The 23849-nt window shown below is 43.3% G+C and overlaps 1 protein-coding gene across 1 annotated transcript in view; it reads right to left on the bottom strand.

Moving 5' to 3' along the window:
• Positions 1-23849, bottom strand: part of TENM3 (teneurin transmembrane protein 3) — a 420114-nt gene that overhangs the window by 388965 nt on the left and 7300 nt on the right. The window contains exon 2 of the mRNA XM_023759395.1: positions 7218-7496. Coding sequence (XP_023615163.1) covers positions 7218-7496 — 279 coding nt within the window. The remainder of the gene's footprint in view (positions 1-7217; positions 7497-23849) is intronic.

Genomic DNA, 23849 nt, shown 5'->3' with positions numbered 1-23849 from the left:
AGTTCATTCACTGAAACAATGTACTGCTACCACTGTGGTTTTGAAGGGTATCAAAACACGTTCAAAAATCAAAGTAGTGACCATCACCAGTTTTGATATGTGCATAGGACGCTTGACTTTGGATTCAAATCTACAATGAAAAGATATTTAGAATTTAAACAGAGCTGGCGTATGCTCCATATACTTTGGGCAGAAGTACTGAGAACACACGTTGGGTTTTGTAGGAATGGCAATACTCTTGGGAAGAGCCGCGAAAGGCCAAGAGGTTCTGAAAATCCGCTTAGAACGGAAGATATTAAAGCATGGAAGTATGTCAGTGATAGCAACAGTGGTAGTAGACTTACAGTCCTCTACATTCTAGTTCCCTCATATTAAACTGAAAAAGTTCATTTAAATCATAACTTGCTGTGCTCAAGCGACTTGTAACAGGTCCAAAAAATGAATATATTTCATCCTTAAATGAAATAAGAAAGTTTTTGCTAAAAGAGTGACAAGTTGCTATTTAAACTATAAATGTATCCCTATCCAGGCACCGCCATTTTTTAAATATATTAGAAACTATTGGGCTATATTTTTGCAAAGCAGCACTTTAATTCAAAGCTTGATTTAATAACCACGCAACATATTACTTTTGCGATTTTTGACATCCCAGAGCACCTAAAACATAAAATATAATTTACAGCCGTTGAACATGCCAGAATTGACCATTACATGCCAGAAGAGGGCCCATAATGGAATTTATATTCAAGTTATAGTTTAGTATGTGTAATGGAATCTCATAAAATTAGAATAACACTGAAACACCATTTATTTCTCGCAGCAAAGGAATTCCACCTTAATTCTCACAATCAATTTCCTAAGTGGGCTGAAAGGTTCTTGGAGGAGGTTTGAAGGAATGGAATTAGGCTAGTTAGGCAAAGTAATAGACTCTCTTTACATTACCCTCAGGAAACTCAAACATTACCCCCCTGTGAGCAGAGCCAGGAGAGAAAGGACGGGTGTCCCTGTGGGAAGGATCACGGGTACGTGACATCACAGGGCACCCCGGTGCCACTAGCGGTTTCTCGCAAACGAGGCTAGAATTTACGTGGTAATAGACTAGCCACAAGGCCGTCCATTTCCTCTCTCTCACTGTACACAGCTGCTCAGAAAGAGAAAAAATTACACTGCCCACCCTTTCTGAGAACACGTTTGGCCTGACATGGTAATTTCAATGGCTTTTCGATTTTCGCTCAAGGTCTCTGTTGAGAGACTGAAGAAAGGCTATCACCACAATAGTTCACCCAGTGGGTTGAAGGGGCATCCCTTTTTCCTTCTAAAGTACAATAACTTGACCTAGCCGGTTTGGTTCAGTGGATAGAGTATCGGCCTGTGGACTGAAGGGTCCTGAGTTCGATTGCCGGTCAAGGGCACATACCTTGGTTGCAGGTTTGATCCCTGGCCCTGGTCGGGGCATGTGCAGGAGGCAATCAATCCATGTGTCTCTCTCATATCTCTCTCTCTCTCTCTGTCTCTCCCCCTCCCTTCCATTCTCTCTAAAAACCAATGGAAAAATATCCTCAGGTGAGAATTAATAAAAAACAAAAGAAACAAAAATAAAATAGAGTACAATAACTCAACGTTTAGACTTTATCTATCCACACACAAAGTCAAGTTATTAAAAACACTTTTGAAAAGACATGTCACCTCCTTGAAGTGCTTTCGTTGGCAAAGCAAGTATCTATTGCATCTAAAAACACTGCCCTTCCATGTTAGACCCTCTGTTAGGCAAATGAGCCCTTAATGCTTCAGTACCAGCCTGGTTAGCGGGCATGAGTGGGGTCCTGTGGTAGGTGTACTGCTAAGAGCCCAGGTGAGAGGGAGTCTTGAGGAATGATTTCTCTGATGCTGTGAACTGCTGAGCATCAGTGAAATTGCCTTTGAATTGAGGGCTGGCTAAGCATCATGCCTTCCAGGGAAACACTCCTTTGAAATGTCCGCTGGCCAGGAGGGGAGGAGATGCTGAGGCCTTTGAAGTCTGCCGCCATCACACTCATTATCATCACCACTCAATGTACAGCCACTTCATTACAGTCAACTCAAAAGGATGTGGGGTTTTGGAGAAAAAGAAAAGAATCAATAAATGGTGACAGAAATTCCCGAGTCTGCATTTCACCAGTGCCCGCCCTGGAGGAGACGGGGATTCCCCCTCATCTTCCCAAATGCGGACAGAGGGGGAGTATGGGAGAGGTGGGGGGGCATTTCCTGTGGGCCAGAACTGTGTAGGTACCTGACATTCTTTATCTAACTTAAACTTCATCACCATTTACTATGGAGATATAATTTCCCAGCCTGGCCGGTGTGGCTCAGTGGTTGAGCATCGACCTATGAACCAGGACATCATAGTTTGATTCTTGGACAGAGCACATGCCCGGGGTTTCGGGCTCCATCCCCAGTGTGGGGCATGCAGGAGGTAGCCGATCAATGATTCTCACTCATCAATGATTCTCTTTCTCTCTCCCTCTCCTTTCCTCTCTGAAATCGATAAAAATATATTTTAAAACATAACAGTAATTTTCCAGCTTTTATAAATACTGGGACCACACACTTAATCTGTAATTCATCCAACGCCAGGCTCTGCTCTGAGCATGTTAAGTACCTGAACTCAATGAATCCTCACAACAAGCAGTAAGGACTATATACTGTTTACCACAGTCTCTATTTTAGCCCTATGGAAACCATAGCACAGGGAGGTTAAATAACTTGCCCAAGGTCACACAGCCAGGAGGCGGGAAACCAAGGCCAACCCAGGCGGTCTGCCCACTACAAGGTGACATTCTCAACACTGGCCCCCAGTGGAGGCTCTCGAGGTCCTGAATCACCATGAGGTACCAGAGGAGTGCCAGTCCTTCTCCGGGTCTGTCTGACCTCACGGTCATCACTTCCCCAGTGCGGGGAGGAGGCTGGAGACAGGGAGGAGGAGGAGGAGGAGAAAGAGGAATCCCTGCAGCGGGAGGGCATGCATCTCTAGAACTCAAGGTACAACCAGGCAGAGATGGGAATTTGGGAACTTGACCTTGGGGTGATTCAGAAACAAAGAGCCAGGAGTTAAAGAAAAGATTTAACCCCAACTGGCGAGATCCCAACCCAGGCATCTTCGTGACACCACACTGGGAGGTGACAGAAGACGCCAATATATGCTGGGGTTCTTCTGGGAAAAGATGCACAAGCTGACATTTCTAAAGCTTAAAGGTGGACGTTCTAGAAAAAAGTTCTTCGTTCCCGGCATCTATGGAGACAGTGGGAACCGAGGCCAGGTTACTTGCAAAGCTGGCCACATCAATCAGGGGTGTTGCAGCAATACATCTGAGGAGGTAAGACGCCTGCACCAACCCAGAGCAGCCTGCTGGTCTACCCTGGAGTAGGGCCTGCCCTCAGCTATGCCATAACCTTGCAGCAGCTCTCTAGGACCGCTGCCACTGGGTGGTCACCAACCACGGGCCCTCCCGTGTTGGCCCTGGCGCCTGGCAGTGTCTCAGGACAAAGACAACCACGGCCATCAGTCTGTGTCAAGAAAGGACGGGCTTCATATCCTTACTTTAGAACAAAATTAACACTTGGAATTCCATATAAAACTCAATACACTGGAAAAATTTTGCCTCCTCAACATGCTTTCTAATTTCAAACCCCCATGGTTGGGGAAGAGTTAGCTTTGTGAAATTATAAATGTTATCGCTTGTTTTCGAATCTCTACTAACACGGAGACGTGTGACACAGCCTGAATGTTCTTCCACTCTCGGGGGATGCGCAGACCATCAAAATTTCATTAGCCTCCCAGCAGCCCCAGCGCCGTCTTCACTTGAACTGGTGGCCTCCTTATCAATAAATAAGTGAAATTTAATCCCTGTTAGTCGCTAAACTCTTCTTTGAAGTTATAACTAGAACATCCGGCACTCGGCTTGCATAATTTTACAAATGTTGAATAACATTTTTTTTTCCTGGGGAAAATAGCCTTATTCACGGTTATTTCAAATGATGAACACAGTCCAGCAAACTCCCAGGCTCAACAGAATGAAAACAAGTTTGTGTCTGGTTCCCAAATTCCTCTCCTTTTGGTAGGGTGGCCTGCACAAGGCCTTCCCCTTTCAACTTTAGTGACGTCACAGGACTTTCAAGGACACAACGTAACGATGACAGTAACTGGAAGCCAAAGGCAAATGGAACTGGAAAATGAATCGTTTTTCAAAGCCGGACCAATGGACATACCCGAGGAGGATAGAACTGGATTGTATATAGTAATTTTAGGTTGGAAATATTTGATGAGAAGGAGCAGTGATGCTAAAACACTGTATGAAATAATGCTGAGGATATCTCTCTATATAAAAGGCTACTATGCAAAGTGTCCCCTCGGGAGTTTGACCGGGAGACTGGGAGTTCGATTGCTTGCTATGATGTGCGCTGACCAGCTGGGGGCGGCATGGAACTATGGAAGGCCCTGGCCGACATCCGGAAGGCCCCCATCAGCCCTGATTGCCAGCCAGGCCTAGGGACTCTACCCATGCACGATTCGTGCACTGGGCCTCTAGTTGTTTTATAAAGCTGTGAGAAGACCGTGAGTATGATTGCAACTTTTAGTTTTTACCATAAGCCAGCCTGAGAAGAAAAATAAAAAAGTCGTGTTTTTTTTTTAATATGAGAAAAAAAAAATCCTAAATACTCTTGTTTAATTCCATAATTCAAAATTCCAAGCTCCACTAAACACCTCAGAAAAGGATGCTTCCCCAGATCTTAACGTAATTAATTACTTTAAATGGAATCTTGTTCCTCCCGACTAGTCACTGGGAACTCAGGACAAATAAATTAATCTGAAATGTTCCCGGGGACACACATCTGAAATCTGTGGCACAGCAGCAGGCGAAGCGGCGGTATCTACTGCATTTCCTCTTTTGTTTTCTTCCCTAAGCTGACCTCTGTTGTTAGGAGTTCTTAGACCATCAAAATGTTTAACAAACAACCACCGCCAAACCTCGGGAAAAGAGTACACACAGGCGCAAGTCATCACTGCCCAACTCAACACACATCGTTTCTGACACTTGATCCTCTTCCCTTAGCGACCTGTTTACTCTCCACAAAAGCTGCCAAAGGCTCTGCATTTCAGAGAGAGGCCCATGGCACCCTCCTCTGCATCTCCTGCCTCCTAGCAACCTGGAGCCCTGCGAGGGCACGGCTCCTCCTGCCTGCACTGCGCTCCCAGAGCACGGCCTGCGAGTCCTGGGAGCGGGGTCCTCCTCCGAGTAATAATAATCCGGCCGTGGGGAGGGCCAGGGTGCGGGGCGCTCCCGAGTCTCCCCTCACTTCTCAGTCATCAGGGTACACACACTGGTAACTGAAGTTTGCACAGTTGGCAGTTTTATATTTTCTGCAAAGAAAAAATATGGCATGTGTTTGGGAATTCACTGCAAGATAGTTTTTGCAGATACATCATTTTTAAAAACAACAACATTAATTTCTATTTTACCAGCGCAGATACCATAACAGGTACACTTATAGGGAGAGAGAGAGTGATGCTCCGGAGGCTGCAGGTAGGAAAGGCAAGCTGACCCAACGTGGAAAAATACCCAACGGACGCGGAGACGGGCGCCTGTGATGCGGAGAATCAGCCCCGCGTGCGTCAGCCTCCCGTGTCCTGCTCTTCCTACAACCATCATACATGTTATCGTGCATTTCAGGAAATCAAAAGCCAAAAGCCACATTTGAATCTAAGCATTGTACCTGCGATCGCTCAAGGACTGTTATGGGCAGACGCAGGCCGACAGGAAGCACAGGTGATGCCAACTCGCATGTATTTACGGCGAGTGACTTCTGAGTCCACAGTGAACATGGATAGAAACCTGGTTTTCCCGAGGTGAATGGATTGGCCGGGGAAATGCAGGCTGTCGGCAAGCGCCGCCCCTGTGTTCTCTTTGGGGTTGGAATAAAGCCAGTCTCCACCCAAAGCTGACAGTTCCAACATGAATGGGGTGAGTGCGCATGGTTAACTGATCTTGACGTTGGTCTAATGCGCTAAGGGATTCCACATAAGACACTACTGAAGCCGGCTGACACTACACTGTAGTTTCATGACCGGAAAGAAGATGCTGAGGCTGAGGAGGGAAAAGGGCCGGGCACCACCTCACACTGTCCCCGAGCTGGAGCGGAAACGACCACACGCCTGCTTTCCTATCACGAAGCAAAGCTGCCAAATTGGCTCAGCAAATCACAAAAATGAAAGATCAATGGCAAAACAGTGGTCCTTCTTTTCAAAGGGCACGCTAGTCCTTCATTGTGATTTTCTCTCTGCTTTCTGATGCACGATACACACGGAACATTCACAGCCGGACCGAACGGGCAAGGACTCTGCCGACGAGGAGAGACGCCGGCTCGTCCTAGAAGCGGCACCGACTGAAATTAAGTTTTCCTTGAAACCTGTTATCGCATATACGTCAACCGTTCTACTCTCCTGCACTGGGCGCTCAGAAAAAAAGCCCCCGTACTTTCTAAAGGCATTTTTCCTTCCCACATGCACAGCTGCTGTTGGGAGAGCCTGAAATCCAATTTTGTGCGTGGATTTAATTGCATCGTAATCCAGCCCCCAAAGCACATCAAAGGCCACGCTCCCCCCTTCCCCCAGATTTCAATTGCTCTCATCAACTAGTAAGTTTGAAGCATGATCAAATTTGTTCTTCAGACACTGGAGCCCGGGTAATAAACTATTCTGTGTGCTCACTCATCCATCCTAAGATTCTGCAACTTCTTTGAGATGTCTTCAAGAGGCATCTACAAAGACATGTTTGATTGCCAGCTGGCTCTGGGGTAAACTTTATCACCTCTGGCTTTGAGGCCCTACAGAGGATAATAGGTGACATGGTCCAAGATAAGTCAAAGCTAATCTTTCTGTTTTTTTTTCTTCTGTACATGATTAAACTGTTTTTCAAAAACGATAGCGAACGAACACATCATAGACCCCTTGCGTAATTGAACAATCTCATTTCGAATAGTGATCTTTTTTTTCCAGGAAAAAAAAAAGCATTCTTCAAGGTCATTTCTCAAGTTCTACTGCCTTAAAAACAAAAGAAAGGCAGAAGGAAGAAAGAGAAGGCAGGACAGGAGGGAAGAAGAGAGGAAGAAGAACAAGCCGCCGTCGTCCAACAACACCGAAGCCCTGAAGGCCGACATCACAAAGCCAAAGGTGGACTCACCGCTCTCGCTGTCCGACTTGTTCTCGTGCTCCGTGTCGGTGAGGGTGAGGGCCGAGTTGGACCGGCTGGACAGGCAGGAGCTGCGGCCGGACTTGACGCCCCGGCCCCACAGCCGCATGGCGTGCTCCGGGGACATCACGGCTTCGTTCTCGGTGTCGGCGTCGGACCCTGCACTGAGAGAGTAACCTCTGTGGGGCAGCCCCATTTCCGCACAAAAGGCCAGTCCTCTTCGAGTTGCTGGTTCACACACGCCTAACTGCCTTAGGGTAAAATTCTGTCCTGATTAGGGGGAAAAAGAGACAACAGCCAGTGAGTATAGGTTCAGCTGTAGTTTCAGTGCTTTTGTTTTCTTTAAAGAAACTTTCCAAACAATATACACTCAAGCACCCAGGCTTTCCAGCTAGAGGCACGAGGTGCTTACATGAACGCTGCATGGCACAGGGTCAGGGGTGCGATTATGGGGGGTCGGGGCTGGGCCTCCCCGCTGACTCTCCACACACCCCACCTAGAGCTCCTCTGTCAACCTTTTAACCCATAAGCACCCCAGAGAGGTGGGCTAGGGAGCCCGAGACCAGGAACACCCAGCCCAAAGAAGGACTTGCTCTCGGGGATGGAATTTAGCTCCGCAGACTTACAAAGCATCAGAAAGTGTCAGAATTATTGTCTGTGTCAGGGAGCTAGTCTCAAACGATAGGATTTTCCCACCCAGATGTTACCTCTTTGGAAGAGAAAAGATTGTCCTCAAGAATAAGTAGAGCCCTAGCTGGTTTGGCTCAGTGGATAGAGCGTCGGCCTGTGGACTGAAGGGTCCTAGGTTCGATTCCTGCCAAGGGCACATGCCTGGGTTGCGGGCTCGATCCCCAGTGGGGGGCATGCAGGAGGCAGCCGATCGATGATTCTCTCTCATCATTGATGTTTCTATCTTTCTATCCTTCTCCCTTCCTCTCTGAAATCAATAAAAATATATTTAAAAAAAAGAATAAGTAGAAAAGGGGGCTTGGTCAGTCTTTAGTGTTCCTTCTCACCTTAAGTTCACCACCAATACTAGCATATATCATGGGTGTACATATACTCAATTTCGGAGTATAATGTCTTGAAGATTTGCCCACATCCGACTTTCTAAATGTTTTGCTTTAATCAACACCTGGACATCTGTATTGATTAGAATAAACCAGTTCTTGCAAATAAAGTGCACTCTGAACATGTACCGAGAGCATTACGTCCTTAAAAATTAATGATAAAATCAAGTCCCCTGCAGAATAAATGGCCGTGAACCCTGCAGGCCTTTACTAATAAATGGAGCATATTAAAACTCCTGACACTGCAATAAGTTAAAGCAAAAGTGTTTAAATTAGGTGACACTTTCAAATAACCGCTGTTATTAATGACGTTTCCAGTTCTGAATTTATTTTTGAAATTTCGCATGTTTATGATACTATGGATGAGAAGACAGAGAAGTGTTTGGTTGTAGGATGTAGGTCCAGGTGGCTCGTCCATGTCCATTGCTGGCATGGGACAGCCTGAGACTTAGCCACCCAGAATCAAAATACATGGAAAAAAAATAGTACATAAAGACTGATTTAAATGCTGCCACATAATACAAACCGTTTAAGAATAGTGAGCATTTATAGTACTCATAGATTTCATCTTCCTACTGCTATTTCTTAAAGTTAATTGGCTGGTGTGAGAAATAACAGATTATACAGGGATTGCAAAAGTAGGTTTGCAGTTGTAGTACCAACAAATAATACAACAATTAATAAATAATAATACAAGAATAAACTCTGTAAACTTCACATACTCACAAACATAAACCTACTTTTTTGCCCACCACTGTATATTAAGGTATTATGTAGTATTTGTGATAAAATAATATGTAGAATCTTCTAGAAAAATGAACCAAACCTGAAGCACAATACAGTAACTATTTGGTGGTAAAGACATGAGCGCCCTCCAGGCCTCTGCACATTTGAACCGTGTGGTTAATCGCTTGACTCTGCGGTCATATCAGAAGCTGGAATCGGCTACATCTCGGCCAGACTTCCAAATGGATTCTGACAATGACACTCATCAATAATGAAAATCTGCTGCTACAATTAGCTACCAATCAAACTGTGCTTATCAGAGAGATGTGAATAAGTATCTGAACCAAAAAGTATGCACAAAAAGTAGCAAAAAAGAAAAAAATGGGGAGGAAAACAGGGAAATAGCCTGCTGACCACAAGCCAGTGGCCAAGCTTCCGGAGGCCAGACCCGGCTGCGGGTATATTTAAGAGTTATTGTGGACTGTACTTAGAAATCCACATCCAGCAAAGGTCAAGGTCATGGACAGTTAATGGAAAGGCTGGGGAAGAGCTTCCCTATTCTTACTTATGTATCACATGTAAAGTGGGGAGAGGGGAAGAAAGGGACTAAAACAGTTAACTATTACCATCCAACATGCTGATGTTTCAAAATAAGCACACACTCTCATGTTTAAAGGGTGAGAATGAATGATAGGATCCGTGGCATCTTTCCCGTATTTGGGGAGGTGCCCACATTGCAGAATAAAAATAAGAGAAGTTAAAAGACAATAAAAACTCCCTTTCGAGTCTCTGAAATGTAACTTGAAACGTTCCCACGTTATTGACTTTTCACACTGTTGCCATCTTGATGCAAAAATCTATGAGGTGAAGAAAAGCAGAAAACTGCAGTCTTTGCTATTGGTTATCCGGGTAAGTAAACACAATTCACTTTGCAAATGAATATCTAACCGATGATCCCTATGCATTGCTATGTGGTGCATCCCAAACTCCTTAAAAACCCCAGCCTGGGAAATCAATGTCTCAGTGACTCAAGACTCCTAAGGGCTGCTTCTGAAATGCAAGCTAGCAGGCACGCTGTTGGGTTCCCTTGCTGAATTCAAGTTTGCTTTTGTGTCCACTAGGAAGGAACACCGAACTTGACCTCCAATGAACCCAAGTTAAAGCCAGTTACTAGCTGTTTTCCAGTCACTGTATCATCCTACTTTTTCATCTTTCCGGGCTGTTATGACTTGGTTTAAGCGATGCTTTATGTAAATGTGACAGCATTAAAGAAAGGCTAAACAAGACATAGGTTAAAAATAAACCCCTGGGTAAATGACAGTAATGATCATAGAGAAATGTACAATTCGAGGGTGGACAGAGGATCATTATCAAATCACTTCAGAATAGCCACCCCACCCCCACATTCAGGACATCTCTCTTCCCTAGGCCTGCCTCAGTGCTTCAAATTCTGCTGTTGTCATTCGTCCTTTTGGGTGATAGATGCTTGCTTGTAGGACTCCTTGTTTTGATACAAACACCTATTATACTAGAACTAGAGGCCCAGTGCATGGATTCCTGCACTCAGGGGGATCCCTCAGTGTGGCCTGAACCCTCTTGCAGTCCGGGACCCCTCGGGGGATGTCCACCTCCCGGCTTAGGCCCACTCCCTGGGCCTAAGCTGGCAGTCAGACATCCCTCTCGCAGTCTGGGACCCCTCAGGGGATGTCCACCTGCTGACTTAGGCCCACTTCCCACGAACATCCTTAGTGCTGCCGAGGAGGCAGGAGAGGCTCTGGCCACAGCTGCTGCTCTCACAGAGTCAGCCTGGCTTGTGGCTGAGTGGAGCTCCCCTGTGGGAGCACATTGACCTCCAGGGGGCAGCTCCTGCATTGAGTGTCTGCCCCCTGGTGGTCAGTGCGCATCAGAGAGACCAGTCAATTTGCATATTACCCTTTATTATATAGGACTAGAGGCCCGGTGCATGGATTTGTGCACTGTGGGGTCCCTCGGCCTGGCCTGTGCCTTCTTGCAATCCAGGACCCCTCGGGGGATGTTGGATTGCCGGTTTTGGCCCGTTCCTTGCAGGCCAGGCTAGGGATCCCACTGGTGCATGAATCTGTGCACCAGGCCTCTAGTATTTATATAAGATCTTCGGTTAATCTTTTCCCGCCCTCTCCCCTCCCCGCTTCCCTCTGAGATTCATCAGTATGTTCCATGTTTCCATGCCTGTGCATTGAGCATCTGCCCCCCTGGTGGTCAGTGCACATCATAGCTACCAGTTGAACGGTCGAACGGTTGAATGGTCGAACGATAGGTCAGTCGCTTAGACTTTTATATAGATAAATTTTTCTATGAGGTTATTTCCCACAATGCAGCAGTGTTTAGCAAGATGGGCCAGACAGCTGGAAAGCACATGCAGGCAGTGTTAACCAGCAGAGGGAAGATGAACAAAGACAGTTGACTGAAGGTCATTGAGCCAGAGTGTTGGGCGGGGTTGTTGAGGGAGGACTTCAAGCCACTGCTAAGTGGAAAGACAAAGGCAGAAAAAGGCAGCAAAGATGCATCTGGATCTGGGTTAAAAACCTGACCATCATGTCTTACGTCAGCTTTGGCTTCAATAGACAAAGAGATAAGGATGCATTTATCTTATTTGCCATGGCTTGCTTCTTTGCGTTGGGGTCTTTGCCATGGTTCTAACGGCATTTCCTTAATTTCTTTCTTTGCTCTTTGGAGTCTCTATGTGAAGTCTGTTTGGCTGAGGCTGGTGAAATAAGTACTTATGTCCTGCATGTTGAATTTTGGTGACCTTGATCAGCAGGGCCAACAAATTTTCCCATTGCAATTTGAAACAGTCCCAAAGCAATAAATTGCAGCCAGAATCAAGTCCACCCAAGGATGAAATCCATTGTGATTAAAAGGTAAGGTTAGCTAGGAAGAGATTAGACATTTTGTTTATGACACTCATACATTTGAAAATATGTAAAAGAAACACTGAATGAACACAACCTAGGAAGGCTGTGTCTTTAAAAAAAGCCCACATTTTCAAAAATGAGCGATGGTATGTGACAAGGTGGAAAAGACCATGTGAGAACAAATGTTTCAAGGAAACTTGGCACACGGCACAGCTAGCCCTTTCACAGAAGAAGGGGATTGGATAGCGATTTGGCCTCTTCCTCATGTAGTGTTCACAACCTAGTCAGAGCAGGGACAGCTTTGTGAAAACTGCAATGCAATGATGTTCACCAACAGGCAAGGCATCTACTTGTGAGTTCAAAAGAGCAAGACTCCATATGAGGGACATGAGTGCAACTGTCATCACAATCAATTTTACAACACTCTTGTCACCCTCAAAGGAACCTGGTACCCAGTCCTCTCCCACTTACCCTCTTGTTCTCCCTTTCTCACAAATCCTAGGCAACCAGTAATTTACTTTCTGTCTCTATAGATTTACCTATTCTGGACATTTCAAATAAAAGCGATCCTACAATGTTTGGGCGTCTACGACTGGCTTCTTTCACTTAGCACAGAGTTTTCAAGGTTTATCCGTATGGTAGCATGTATCAGTACTTCATTCTGCTCGCGTAATATTCCATTGTATGGATAGACCACAGTTTATCCATTCATCAGGTAATGGGCATTTGAGATGGTACCACTTTCGGGCAATTTCAATAAAGTGTACAAATGTTTATGTAGACATATGCTTTTCCTTCTCTTTACTATAAACCTATGGGAAATGCTGCTGGTCAGGTAGTTGCTCTAGGTTTAGCCTTTTGAGGAAGCACCAGACGGTTCCCCACGGTGACCGTACACTGGTACATTCCCACCAGCAGCATATGAGGGCCTTGATTTCCACATGTCCTCACAAACACTTATCATTGCTATTGTCCATTCTCTTCTGGGCCACACAGCAACTCTGCAATGAGGAGGTGGGCTATGGGGCGTGGGTATTTGAAATCTGGGGGACAAACCAAGAATCCCTGTTCTAAAAGCAGGTGGTCCCGTGGGCCTGCTCCAATAATCCATTATTACTTTATGTTATCATTTTTTCCTTTGCCTTCTATGCTGCTTTAGTAGTTGAAAAGATTTTTTCTATTAAAGTTAAAAACACTTTCTAGATCAAAAAGTCTACTTTATTTGAGATGATATCCTATAGAAATAAAATCACCTGATCTTAAATATACAGGTTTACTATGGCACTGTTACACAAATTAAATTAATTGGAAAGTGTACCATAAAGGGAGTGGCTGAGTAAGTTGTAGACCCCTTGCATGTGGCTAGCAGACAAGACAGAGTGAGGCCTATTCCATACATTTTAAGTAAAAATACAAGTTACGGAGTATGATCCCATTTTTGGAAACTAAGGTAGAGAGCCAACGAATTACATAAGTGCTTCTGGTTTTGAGCATGAATAAAAGTGAGGAAAGTTAAGTAACTGTTCTGATGGATCATTTAGAAGGAGCTGTAAGTGAAGGAAATTAATAATTCTTTATTTTATAGCTCTGAATTTTTACTTTTCATAATTTCGCTAATTTAAAAACATAAAGAAAAATTAAAGTCTATCTTCTTTTTAAAACTATATTTTCCTAACTTGCTGTTAATAGCTTCTGTTCAATAATTGGAAATAATTAATTTATTATCTTCTCTTGGAGATGTTGGGCTTTAGAAACCCTTCCTTGATTATTGTAAAGAAATGAAGTACTATAAGAAAAATAGGAGCAATGTTTGTCTCGCTATCAGTTTTTGAAATATCATTCCAATGCTTTCGTTCCCCATTATCATATATGGGTTTTGAAAAAGATAATGTACTTATTACACGATAAAAACCACTTCTTATATAGTCACAACCCCCAAAACTGAGCATGGGAAATAGATAGAAGAATCAATAGGAACTTAATACACGGGAATAATCCAGAATCGTCTTCAGGTGTTCTCCTTTGTTATTGTGAGCTTGGATGGAGTGATCTGTTCTCAGACATGGAGTGACATTTCCTCCAAGGGTGCAGTGTAACACAAAACTACAAATTGGGCAAACAGCCCTTACTTGATATTTGTAGAATTAGTGTCACCACCACCTTATCTGGAGCTCCCTTTCCTGCTGTGTTTGCAAAATGATAAGGAGATCACACAGTAATAGGAATGTATGTAACTTTTCCCCTTCAAGTCCTAATGCATATTTTATGGGACACTCCAAACGCTTTAACCTTCTTAAGTTAAATTTGTCAACTGTTTGAACAGAATACCCATCTTTGAACATGCGATAGAAATTTCAATGAGGGCATAAATCTTTACTTGTAAGTCCCTACACAAAACTACATTTAAAAAATGACTCTACCCAGCAAAGCTATCATTTAGAATCGAAGGACATATAGAGAGCTTCCCAGACAAGAAAGAGCTAAAGGAGTTCTTCATCACCAAACCTGTATTACACGAAACATTGAAGGATCTTCTTTAAGAAGAAGGAGGGGAAAAAAAAAGAACAATAAAATGGCAATAAATACATATCTATCAACAACTGAACCTAAAAAAAAATAATAATAAATGAACAAGCAGAACAGAAACAGCCTCATAGATACTGAGAACATTTTGATGGTTGCCAGATGGGAGGACAAGTGGGGGATGGGTGACAAGGTGAAGGGGCTGAGCAGTACAAATTGGTGGTTACAGAACAGTTGTGGGGAGGGGCAGCTCAGCATCAGGCAGTGGTCGGCAAACTGCGGCTCGAGAGCCAAATGCGGCTCTTTGGCCCCTTGAGTATGGCTCTTCCACAAAATACCACGTGCGGGCGCGCATGTACAGTGTGATTGAACTTCGTGGCCCATGCGCAGAAGTCGGTATTTTGTGGAAGAGCCACACTCAAGGGGCCAAAGAGCCATATGTGGTTTGCCAGCCGCAGTTTGCTGACCACTGGATAGGGGATATAGTCAGTGACAGTCTCATAGCTATGTAGGGCGTCAGATGGGTATGAATTATTGGGCTGATCACTTACTCAGTTAGGTAATGTCCAATCCCGGGCATACACACCCGAAACTAATATAATAGTGTGTGTCAAGTGTCATTGAAAAAAAATGATTTAAATTTAAAAAATGAAATAAAATTAACTTGATGAGAAGCGCAAGAAGGAAACCCGAGTATGTTTGCGAGGAGAGGAGCCGGGTTGGGAGGAAAGCCCCCAGCAGAGGCCTTCCCTCCAGGATGAGACCTGGGAAGCCCAGGGAGGGCAGACGCGTGCACAGCAGGTCTGATGGCTCCGAAGGGAGCAGGCAGGTGCCGAGTCTGCGAACTGGGAAGGAGAGCATCTTCGTAAGCGCCCACCGCGAGGGTTTCCATTCCCAGCCACAGAGCACGCGGTTCTGATCCTGGCAACCCCTCCGCATTAGACACACGGCTCTCGAGCTGGTCTTGATCAAATGCATTCTGGAAATGAACTTGCTTCTTACTTTACTTAGTAATTACTGCTGTGGAAGAATCCAAGACGCGGGGATGATAACATGCCTGCAACAGACCCGCTGCCGTCTGTCTGCCAGCGACGCTGCAGGAGGAACTGGTATAAATATGCGTGGCTTTGGCAGGAAGCAGCAGCTCTGCAAGAATGGTGAAGGCAGCCCTGGCCGGTTTGGCTCAGTGGACAGAGTGTCCCGGGTTCAATTATGGTCAAGGGCGTGTACCTCGGGTGTAGGCTCAATTCCCGGCCCTGGTCGGGGTGCATGTGGGAGGCAACCGGTGGATGTGTCTCTCTCACATCCATGTTTCTCTCTGCCTCTGCCCCTCCCTTTCCCTCTCTCTGAAAAAAAATCGTGAAGGAAGTTGTGCAGTGATTCACAACGTAGATCCGGAACTGGCCGCGTGGCCAGGAACCAGGTACACGTTTAGCAGTGAGTAGGGGCTCAAGACAGCAGACCAATCAAGGCCCAGGCAGGGGAAAGGATTACCCGCACTGTGCCAGGAGGAGGGCTCTAAGCCATCTCTATCTGCTCACACCTTCTGGCAGGTAATCTACAAGACCAGTTGGCCGCCAAGCCGCAAAGAAGCCCTTGCCCAGCTAATAGCCCAAGTTAGTTAACCATCAGTGGGGCGGGGGAGCTGGGGAGGGAGCGAAGGAGGGAAACATTAACTGGAAACAATGATAAACTGGGGCCATTTAACTTGTGTCTTTAAGCGCAGAAGTTTAAGGTTGGGCAAACATGACCCTCTAAACCCCTTAATCCTGCCGCTGACATCTATTGTGACTCAGGCGGATTAATCATTGCGATCTCCACATGAATCATTTTAAGGAGTTAATATTTAAAAGTCATAAACTTCAGAGTCGCAGTAATTAGCCCGGTGGATCTCATTAATGCCGCAGGTTTGGGTCTTTCTTTTTACCACCCTGTTTTCACAAAGAAAGAGTCTGCTCAGCGCCAGTAAGGACGGTTTCAGAAAACACGGGAAAGGATGTAGATTCCTCTCGTGTTTGTGTGATGACAGAGGTGAGGAGGAACGCCGGGGAAATGAAGCGTTCGGGGCAGAACTGGAAATTCATAGCAGCATTAGGAGCTGAATGGTAAGACCATATGGTCATATTTCTTTTGAAGTCTAGGATCCGTTCCCATTATTCACCATAATGGCATCCAAGACTAAACTAAATCGCAGTCTTTAAAATTAAAAGCATTTTGCTCTTGGCTCTCAAATCTTCCTCTTTGCCGATTTCCAACATGCCCGAATGTGTCATCTATTTTCATAATGCAAAAAAACGCAAATAAATAACAGAAACAAGAAGAGGAAGAGAAAATAATGTCTTTTCATCCCACTTCCAAAGCGGAATAAAATGGTCCTGAAAAGCACAGAATTAGTATCTTTAAAGCCTTTATTCGTATTATTTTTGCATCTCTCCAAGGCTCCTGGTGGCATTCTAAAACGATACATACTCCTTTCATGGTTCACATTTAACAAATAGGAATTTAATTCTGCTGACCTCTCTGGAACATAGAGCATGCAGAAAGATTTTAAAGTTATTTAGCATTTTAGTGATATTCTAGCAATAAAGCTGTCAAAGAAAATATATCTAAGAGCTAAAAATGGGTGCTTTTTTTCTGTTTAGAAATTGATGGAAATATCTGAAAGGCACAGTCCCACGTGTACGCCACCAACCCCGCATCCTCCCTCAGCACAATCCTGAGTGGGCTGTGGATGCTACTGCCTTCATGGGCAAAATGTCTTTATCCAGCAAAACTTTACACTCAATGGCAGCAGCGACCGCTTTTACCAGTCGGAGGACCGAGGCTCAGCAGGGCAGTGTGCGGCTGCCCCGGCACCAAGTGAAACCTCCCCACTCGTGAAGCTGGAGGACAGGGAGAGCACAAACCCCAAACAGTCCATGAGCAACCACACCCGTTTCCCATGCTCATTAGCTTTTGTCCTTGGGGGGTTAGCTGCTTAGGTAAATTTTCTCTGCAGTGAAATCCACAAATCTGAAGCGCAGAAGTTTAAAGTTGCACTTCAGTGCATTTATACAAATGCATCCACCAGGAGCCCAAACAAAATGGGGTACATCTATCACCCCTCCCCAAAATTCTCCCATCCCCCGCAGTCAACCCCCAGCCCCACAGGCAACGGGGGCCTTGACTTCTTGGACGACAGATTCATTTTTTTTTCTGTCCTTGAACTTTGTATAAACGGAATCAGACAGTATGAACTCTGGATCCTTTTGCTTATTGGAAGGTTGCTGAGCTTCTCCCCGGCTGGGCGGGGGGGGGTATCAATCAATGGGCTGTTCTTTTGTGCGGCCAAGTTGTAGTCTACCACGTGAATATGCTACAATCTTTCACATCCATTCACTTGGTGACTCCAGTTTGGGCCGGTTATGAAGATACGCTTTCATTTGTTAGGGGTAAATGCTTGGGACACAAATTGCTGGGTCAAGGGCTTGGGGGAGATGTTATTTTTGACTTTATATAAGAAATTGCCAGTTTCTAAGGAAATTGTGCCTTTTTTTAAATTTTACACTCCCATCAGCAATATACATGAGAGTTCAGTTATTCCACATCCTCACCGATATTTGGTGCTTTGGATCTTTGTAATTTTAGTCATTCTCATGGGTGAGTGGTAGTGTCTTATTGTGGTTTTAATTTTCAGTTCCCTGATGGCTAATACTGTTGAGCATTTTTTTCATGTGCTAATTAAACACTGTTGTCTTTTCTGTGTAGTTTCTGTCATAAGATTTTTGCCCACTTGGAAACTGCACTTTTGGTCATTGATTTATGGGAGCTCTTTATATATTCTGGATACAAGTCCTTTGTAACACATGTATGTGCATGTACAACTTTCAGACTGCGTCTTGCCTTTTTATTTTCTTTTTTTTCTTGGTAATTGTATTTTTTTAAATTTTGTTTTATTGCTTAAACTAGTATTACAAAGAGTATTACAACTTCTGATGAGTAGAAGTTTTAATTTTGATGAAGTCCGACTTATCATTTTTTTCCTCTTACCTCTAGTCCTTTTTATGACCGCTTCAACCACCCATGCTTACTCCATGGTTGCAAACACACTCCAGAACACATTTACTTGTTTGCTGTGGTTTTCAAAAAGCTTTGTAGAAATGAGGTGAAATAACCAGAAATGATGGGGTTTGACCCTGGGTATGTCTGGCTCTGGACTCACCTGCTCTGGGCTGAGGAATGTGTGAAGTGAATTTTGGTCTCAGTTGTAGTCATCTACAATGTGGACTTAGAGGACCTCAAAGACCTTCCATCAGATACGTCTGTGCAGACAGAGGCAGAGGAGGGCAGCCACTGGAACACAGCACAGCTGAGGACATCAGACCAGCACCCGCAGTCCAGGGAGGAGGAAGCGGGGAATAAGCCGCGGGTGGAAGTGGAGTAAACTTCTCTTTAGTGCCCGGAACCCTTGGTTTATATTTCATCCCTGAACTAACTCAGAGCCTTTGCCATCTCCTGCCTTCACTCCCACAATGGAGTTCACCCCCGAGTTGAAAACCACGTGCAAGACAGCAGGACATGAACCCCTGCATCTGCCTGCCTGGGAGGGCTTCCTCCCACTCACCGCGTGCAGACCCAGCCTGCGCGGCTCCGCGGGAATGGTTGTTGGCCTTTGACCTTTGGCGATTTAAAATCCCCAGGTTTTCCCTCATAGCCCCGCTCTCCAAAGACAACCTGTCAAGATTTTGCCTGCCTTCCCTCCCTCCCTCCCTCCCTCCTTCCCTCTCTTCTTTCCTTCCTTCCTCCCTCCCTTCCTTTTTTTCTTCCTATATTTCTCTAAATAGATTTTATTGTGTTTATTCCACATACTTTTAAAGCCATTTTGAGTCAAGTGTTGAGGAAAGCAGTTGATAAATAAGTGGTTTTTTTTAAGAGTCTTACTAAGCCCAAACTTCACAGCTGTACAGCAAGTCCTTGCTTTAGGAATGCATCCTGTTAGCTGTTGACACGGAGGAGTAGACATTTTCCCATGAAAATGACATGGAGGAAGCCAGGATGGAGCAGGCACATCTGTGCAGTGACCTGTCTCCGAGGACCCGACTGACAGCACTAGGGCAGGACTCCACCCTATGAGGCGTCGCTGAGAAATGCTTTGTCCCAGCCAGGAAAACCTCTCACCACAGTAGCCTCTTCCATTAGTTTCCTGCTTCCCAAGGTGGGAAGTTGACTGGCTGGCCCTGTCCCCTGGTCAAACTCCCGGTGGACCTCCAGGTATAGGGGACAATTTGCATATTAGCCTTTTATTATATAGGATATATATATATATATATATATATATATATATATATATATATATGATTTATGGACTGTAAACACATTCCCAATACATATACTAATTTTGCTTATGGCATTTCCATGTACATATAAAATATTTTAAATTACAAAAGCCTTGGAGGCCTTTTCCTCCGGATTGCCTGCTTCTATTGGAATGGCTTCCTCCATTCTCCGGCCTGCATACAGTCCCCAGGGCAGGCTGCGCAGACTCACCGCCACTCCCCGGCCTGCCTCTTATAAAAGCTGGAAAGTAAATATAGTAAATGCTCCCTCTCCTGCAGCTCAGCGTAGCCAAGTGGAACGGCTCTGAAAAAAGAGATGTCGGAGGAAGGCGCAGGGGAGCAAGAAGACACAGCTTGCTGCCGGACGCCTTCTCACCTTCGCTGGTCTCCATCTCACCCAGGAATACAGAACCTCAGCTAACACCTGCGCCTCCCCAGGACAAGCCCGCAGGCTAAGGATGGCAGAGCAAACACCCCCAGGAGGAACCTGGGTCCTTGACAGCAGCTGCCTCTGGGCTTCCGTTTGATGAGAAAGTAATTCTGTTAGGTGTTGAAGCCATTGTTTCTGGGGCTTTCTGCGGCTCCGGGGTCGATTCCTTGCTATGTTATTCAGCCTCTCAAACCAACTTCTAGAATTCGTACTGCTTTAGTTTTAACGTTTGACTTTAATCCATCTTAATTTATTTTTGAATATGCTGAGATATATGGGTCCAACTTTATATTCTTCCAGATGGATGGCCAGTTGTGCCAGCACCATTTATCAAATCCTACTGAATAGAAAAAACATTTTTTTTGTTTTATACCAAATTTCCCTATATAATGGGATCCATTTCTGAAATTTTAGTTTATCCCATTGATCAATTTGTCGTTGTTTATGCCAATATCATATAGATGTGATTACACTGAGGTCATAGCATACACACACACACATATATATATACACACACCCTTACATATACACACACACACACATATATATACACACACACACATATATATACACACACACATATATACACACACACATATATACACACACACACACATATATACACACACATACACACACACACACACATATATGCCATTTGATCTTCACTATTTATCTTTTAAATATATTTTTGGCTATTTTCAGACATTTATCCCTCCACATGAATTTTAAGATCACGTTCTTCAATTAAAAATTAGCCTGACTTCTATGCACTTATTTTTCACGAATTGATATTCTTATATCATCCTTTCTATCTAAAAACACTATCTTTATATTTATTCAGATCTTTTATTTTTACATCTTTCAGTAATATTTTATAGCTCCCTTCATGTTAGATCCCACACCACTCTTATAAAATTTGTTCCAAAGAATTTTATAGTGTTTGTTACCATTCTGTAGATAATGTGTTGACTTACAAGTTAGCCAATTAGTGCTTAATAATTATTTAAAAATAGTATAGGACATGCATCAGATATTATTCTCAGTAGCTGACCTATAATAACTCATTTTTATTATCAACAAACTGCAGATTGAAAACTAAAGCACAATCCACAGAGAAGAAAACTGAAGCCCAGAGAAATGAACTAATTTGTCCGAGCATGTTACTTGGCCAAGAATATGTCACTTGCCACTCAGCTAATGAGTGGCAGATCTAGGACTCAAACACAGATCATTTCTTAACTGCTATGCCACAGTACCCGTGATGTCCATATACTTATCATATATTCATTCAAGTAACAATTTGCTTCAACTTTTATTGCTAGAGACACATGGTTTTTGTATGTATACAGTGACTCATACTTAACAAAAGCACCAAATTAACTTTTCCCAAATAATATATATTATTTCATTATCTTCTCTTACTAAAATTGCTAAAATGTCTAAAACAATTTTGAATATTAATTGCGAGAGGAGATGAGCCTTTCTTAAGATCCCAGTTATAACTGAATGCTCCTAGTGTCTCACAATTGACAAAGCTGTTTAATGTTTTCAATTGGCCACCTTACATATGACTAATGGATTTGTTTTTTCGTCTCATGTTACTTCCTGAGTTTCATTTTAATAAGTTTTATGGTCTCTAAGTTTTATCCCATACCTTTTCATCATCTATTGATAAGATCACATTTTTCTACTTTGATTTATTAATCTAACTAGAGGCCCGGTGCACAAAATTTGTGCAAGAGTAGGCCTTCCTTGGGCTGCCGGCAGGCACCTGGGACCCAGGCTTCCCTAGCAGCCCGTGTTTGTCTGGAAGGTCATCCAGAAGGACATAGATTTCCTAACATTGGAAAAAAAAACTTGCTTTATCATCAAGGGTTAGTGACAACTTGGTTATTAATTTGGTCTAGCCTACAACTTGGTTATTAATTTGGTCTAGCCTATTGCTCCTTTTACACCTTGCTAGATTCTTATATGCAAACTAGAGGCCCTATGCAGCTGCAGCGGCTTGCCTAGGCTCTCGCAGTCCCGCCTTCGTCCAGAAGGTCATCCATTCTAATTAGCATATTACACTTTTATTATTATAGATATTTATTTAGGATTTTACACATCTATGGAGAAGATAATTTGGTCTAGGTAGCTTCTTTTATGTACTATTTTAATCAAGTTTTACAAGGAAGGGCATGTCAACTTCATCATGTGCACTTGAGTGCTTTCCGTTTTTCTGGATGTGTGTTGTGTTGAATTGCTTTTTGGACATTGCACTTAGTTGTGCTTTGAAGGTTAAGTAAAATTCTCCTAGGGACCCAGGAATCTAGTTTTTCCTTTTCAACCGTGCCCCCTTTTAATGGCCTTTTTAATCTCTTCTGAGGTAAGTGATTTTGGCAAGATGTCTCCATGTTTTGAAATAATTTTGGGTTAATTACATTTTGCTAAGAAAAAAGATAAATTCCTCTAGAGCTTTAAAATGTGTTGTAAGAATAGGCCCTTGTCGTTGTTACAGTGTCTCGAGCGTCTCGCCTTACTTTCTCCTTATTCTTTCATAGGAATCATGAGGGGCTTTCTGTTTCCTTAGTCTTTTGAAAGAATCAGCTTTTATGTTTGCTTTTAATTTTAGTTTTATCTTGAATATCTACCTCTTTCCATTTCCTTTGGTTTATTTTTCTGATATTTTACTCATGTCTTAAGATGTATGGTAAATTCTGTTTGTTGGTCTTCAGTCTTTAAATATGTTATTTAACAAGATATTTTCCCTCTGATTACGGCTTTCACTGACTCCTTATACATTTTGGAATAAGGGTTTTTATTTCATTGCTTTCTACCGTTCCTTAGCAGGGTCTAAGAGTGTCATAATCCAGGGGGAGGGGCTTTGTTTATTTTTTTGTCATCTATTTCTAACTCTACTAAATTAATATGAACAAATATTTTGATTTATGAAGTGTCTATTTTTTCTGATATTTTAATGTTTCTTTTTGTGGTTAAATGCACATTGGTTTCTATAGATATTCCATAGATATATGAGAAATAGTGTCACTTCTATCTGACTGTTATCAATTTCTGAATTTATATCTTTGCTGAATTTTTATTAATAGTGTATAGTTGCTCTTATTTTTGTTTCTGAGATTTATCTGATTTTGAAAGAAGTAGACCAAAGTATCCCACAACAAATGTATTTTAACACCATTTAAAAAAAATAGCTTTTACTGTATTCAGTTAGCTATATTGTTTAATGTTTGCAATTTAAGACTGTTCATCCTTCTGTCTTTCATCACTTCCTCACTGTTCCTCTTTATCCTGTTTTGTGTTTTTATTTATAAATTCTACTTTTCCTCATATTAAAATTGCTTTTCCTGCTTTCTTTTTGTTTGTATTTACTTAATATATCTTTATATCCATCTCATTATTCTTTTAATTTTTTCTTTTTTCATTTGTTTTTTATTAAACTTTTAAAAATTGAATTTATTGGGTGTGACATTGGTTAATAAGATTTTGTGACAGCATGGATGGTCCTGGAGAACATTATGCTAGCTGAAATAAGCCAATCAGAGAAGATATATACCGTATGATTTCACTTATATGTGGAATCTCCTGAACAAAATAAACTAACAAACAAAACAGAAACAGACTCATAGAGGCAGAGAACAGACTGACAGCTGTCGGAGGGG

The sequence above is a fragment of the Myotis lucifugus genome, unplaced genomic scaffold (assembly GCF_000147115.1).
Source record: "Myotis lucifugus unplaced genomic scaffold, Myoluc2.0 scaffold_154, whole genome shotgun sequence".
Lineage (NCBI taxonomy): Eukaryota > Metazoa > Chordata > Mammalia > Chiroptera > Vespertilionidae > Myotis > Myotis lucifugus.
This window is presented reverse-complemented; position numbering and strand designations above follow the sequence as displayed.